The 2531-nt window shown below is 42.1% G+C and overlaps 1 protein-coding gene across 1 annotated transcript; it reads right to left on the bottom strand.

The window, feature by feature from the left end:
* Nucleotides 1-76: 76 nt before the first annotated feature.
* Nucleotides 77-2531, bottom strand: LOC140604570 (beta-defensin 105A-like). Its single transcript, XM_072775806.1, has 3 exons — nt 2375-2531; nt 1983-2024; nt 77-900 (listed from the first exon to the last, which is right to left on the bottom strand). Exons 1-3 carry the CDS (start codon nt 2442-2444, stop codon nt 773-775), a joined length of 240 nt encoding a protein of 79 aa, XP_072631907.1. The 5' UTR covers nt 2445-2531; the 3' UTR covers nt 77-772.

Below are 2531 nucleotides of genomic sequence, written 5' to 3'. Positions count from 1 at the left end.
GCTGCTGTAAGATGAATAATTTTCACTCTTGTTATATGAAGCTACAAATTTTATTTCATAAACAAAAGCTATAGATAGTCAATCATACATGCACAATCCATGCTGAGCATTTTAATTCGACCTCTAACATCTTAATTTATTGGCAAGAAGTACAAAGTTGGGGCCATGGGCATTAACTGAGTAGGTATGAGTTGCTTAAAAACACAGTGTAAATATTAGAATCAATGACTGATCGCTTATTGATATACCCAGAAATAACATGAATAATTTCTTGTATGGTATAGAATTGTAATTCCAAAAACACAGATGCAGATGTCATTTCTGTTTATCTATTCGGTTTAAATTATTATACAAAGATAGATACACAGAACAGGACAGGGGTGTGCACATCCATTTCCAGCTTCCAGGCTATGACCTTGAAGAAATGAAAGCTTCTCTGGGTCTCAGTTTCTTCAAATATAAATGGAGATAATGAATTCATAAGTCGATCTTGAGTCATATGAGGAAAATATGGAGGAAAGATTTATAAATTACAAGAGACTCTACAAATACATAGTAGTAGTATCCGATTAGGCTACTTGATGCCCACTTGGACCTAGATTTTTTTAAGGATTATCTTAAAAAATAAGCAAAGAAACAAAACCAAGGGAGAAAGACAGGAGAATGATTCTGAGACTCACTCACAGTGTGACGTGGGTAAGGCACACGACTTCTCTTGTCCTCCCTTGAATACCAAGTCCCACTTTGAAGGCCAGGGGAGGGCTGGTCTGGTTCACCTGATCCTCCGTCGGCAACAGAAAAAGTTCATCTTGCAATTTCCAACAACCTTCTCATCCTCGGTGCATATCCTCCTGCATTTGCCCCGGCCAAGCCAGCACGGCTCACAAACAGCAAACTCACCTAGTTCAAGAAATAGTAGCTTATACACCTTTCCAGGGACTCCCTGAAAATGAGGAGAAGTTTAACAGCCACAAAAGAATGAGGGTGGGGGTGGTTTGTACAATTGTAAAGAGTGTTTTTAAGAACCAGCCCCAGATTTTCAAAGAGCTTTGCTTTTTTCAGGATGGAGTTGGGGAAGAGGTATCGTTGAAGGAGGGATAAGCCCCATCTCTGTTCTCCACGTGGTTAAGGCCCTTGCATGAGTCAAAGTAAGCACAGGGGGATGAGGTGTCATGTATACGACAGAACCATAAAAATACACACCTGATAGTTCTGCAAATGTTACATGATGAAGGTGGAAGGGCTACCTTTTGGTTTTAAAAGATCCTTGAAAGTAGAGGTGAAGTTAGGTTTAGTTCTGGTTTGGGCCTGGCAGTGGTGGTGTGTCCTCAGTAAACTGCTTGTTTTCCGCTTTCTCATTTCTCATATAGACATTCTAGAAATGCTTGTCTACACTGTAAGCTATTCTAGTGGTCACATGGAGTAATTTAGGTGAGTCTATTTCACCAAACAGTATGTAGCCCATTAGTTATTTTTGTAGTTGTTAATGTTCTTCCTGTAGAAGATGAGAGCACAGAGAGAGATTGGGGGGCTCTTCATCGTGGACAGATCTTCCATAATGGTAATGAGATCTCCCTTTATTTGATCCTTCTTAGACCAATAGCAGAGATTGGGATGCATTTTATTGGGTTTGGGAGCAGAGCCGGTAGGAGATGGATGAGCATGTTCCCTAAACATTGCTCATTAGCTGGTACAAGCTTGATCCTCTAAACCTGCTTTAGTTAGCACCCTGAGCTAATGAGACCAGCTCCAAATCTCTATGGACAAAATTCCATTCCAGTAACAAAGAGATTTCTCTATAAAATGGCAAAGCAGGTATGATGCTGGCTACAAGAGGAAGAGAAGGCAGAGGCAGAAATCTGGGATTTCAGGCAACTCTATTCTCACTGTCATTTCCATCCCTCCTTGTCTCCGGAGGTCAGAGGAAGCTGACCAGCTAGGGGTCCTAAAGGTAGAAATTATAGGTGAGGGATTCAACTTACCTCCTGGAAATGGCTGGGAATATTCAAGTCCTGCTTGGCACCCTAAATTTAAATCATCACATTTTGGATATTAAAATCAGTGCAGGAAATAACACTGTGTAAAACAGTATTCCCAGCTCCCCCCATCTGCTGTCGAGGGACAGCAGAGCACAGAGACTGCTTCTTTATCCTATTTCTGAAGGCCAGCACTCCCAGGAACCAGGAGGGAGGTTTACAAAAGAGGGAAGGGGGAGGGAATAGCAGTTTGCTTAGAAAATGCCACCGCAGATTCAAGAAAATCCCATGAGAAGTTCAATGGGGAGCCGACCATTCCTGTCAGTCTTAGGATGGTCCACAGAAGAGCCGGCGGCTTGACCATCTGCCTCTTCACCATTCCATCCATTGGCGATTACCTGATAAAAATTGAGCCAAAATGAAGAAAAAGGCAAAGAAAAAACAAGACATCTTTCTGCTCAGGGTCATCTCTGAGGGAAGCCTCTTCAAGCAGAGGTTTGGGGCCTCTGAGAGGACAGAAGGCTCACTTATATTTGTGAGAAATGGGGAACGTTC

The sequence above is a fragment of the Canis lupus genome, chromosome 15 (assembly GCF_048164855.1).
Source record: "Canis lupus baileyi chromosome 15, mCanLup2.hap1, whole genome shotgun sequence".
Taxonomy (NCBI): Eukaryota; Metazoa; Chordata; class Mammalia; order Carnivora; family Canidae; genus Canis; species Canis lupus.
This window is presented reverse-complemented; position numbering and strand designations above follow the sequence as displayed.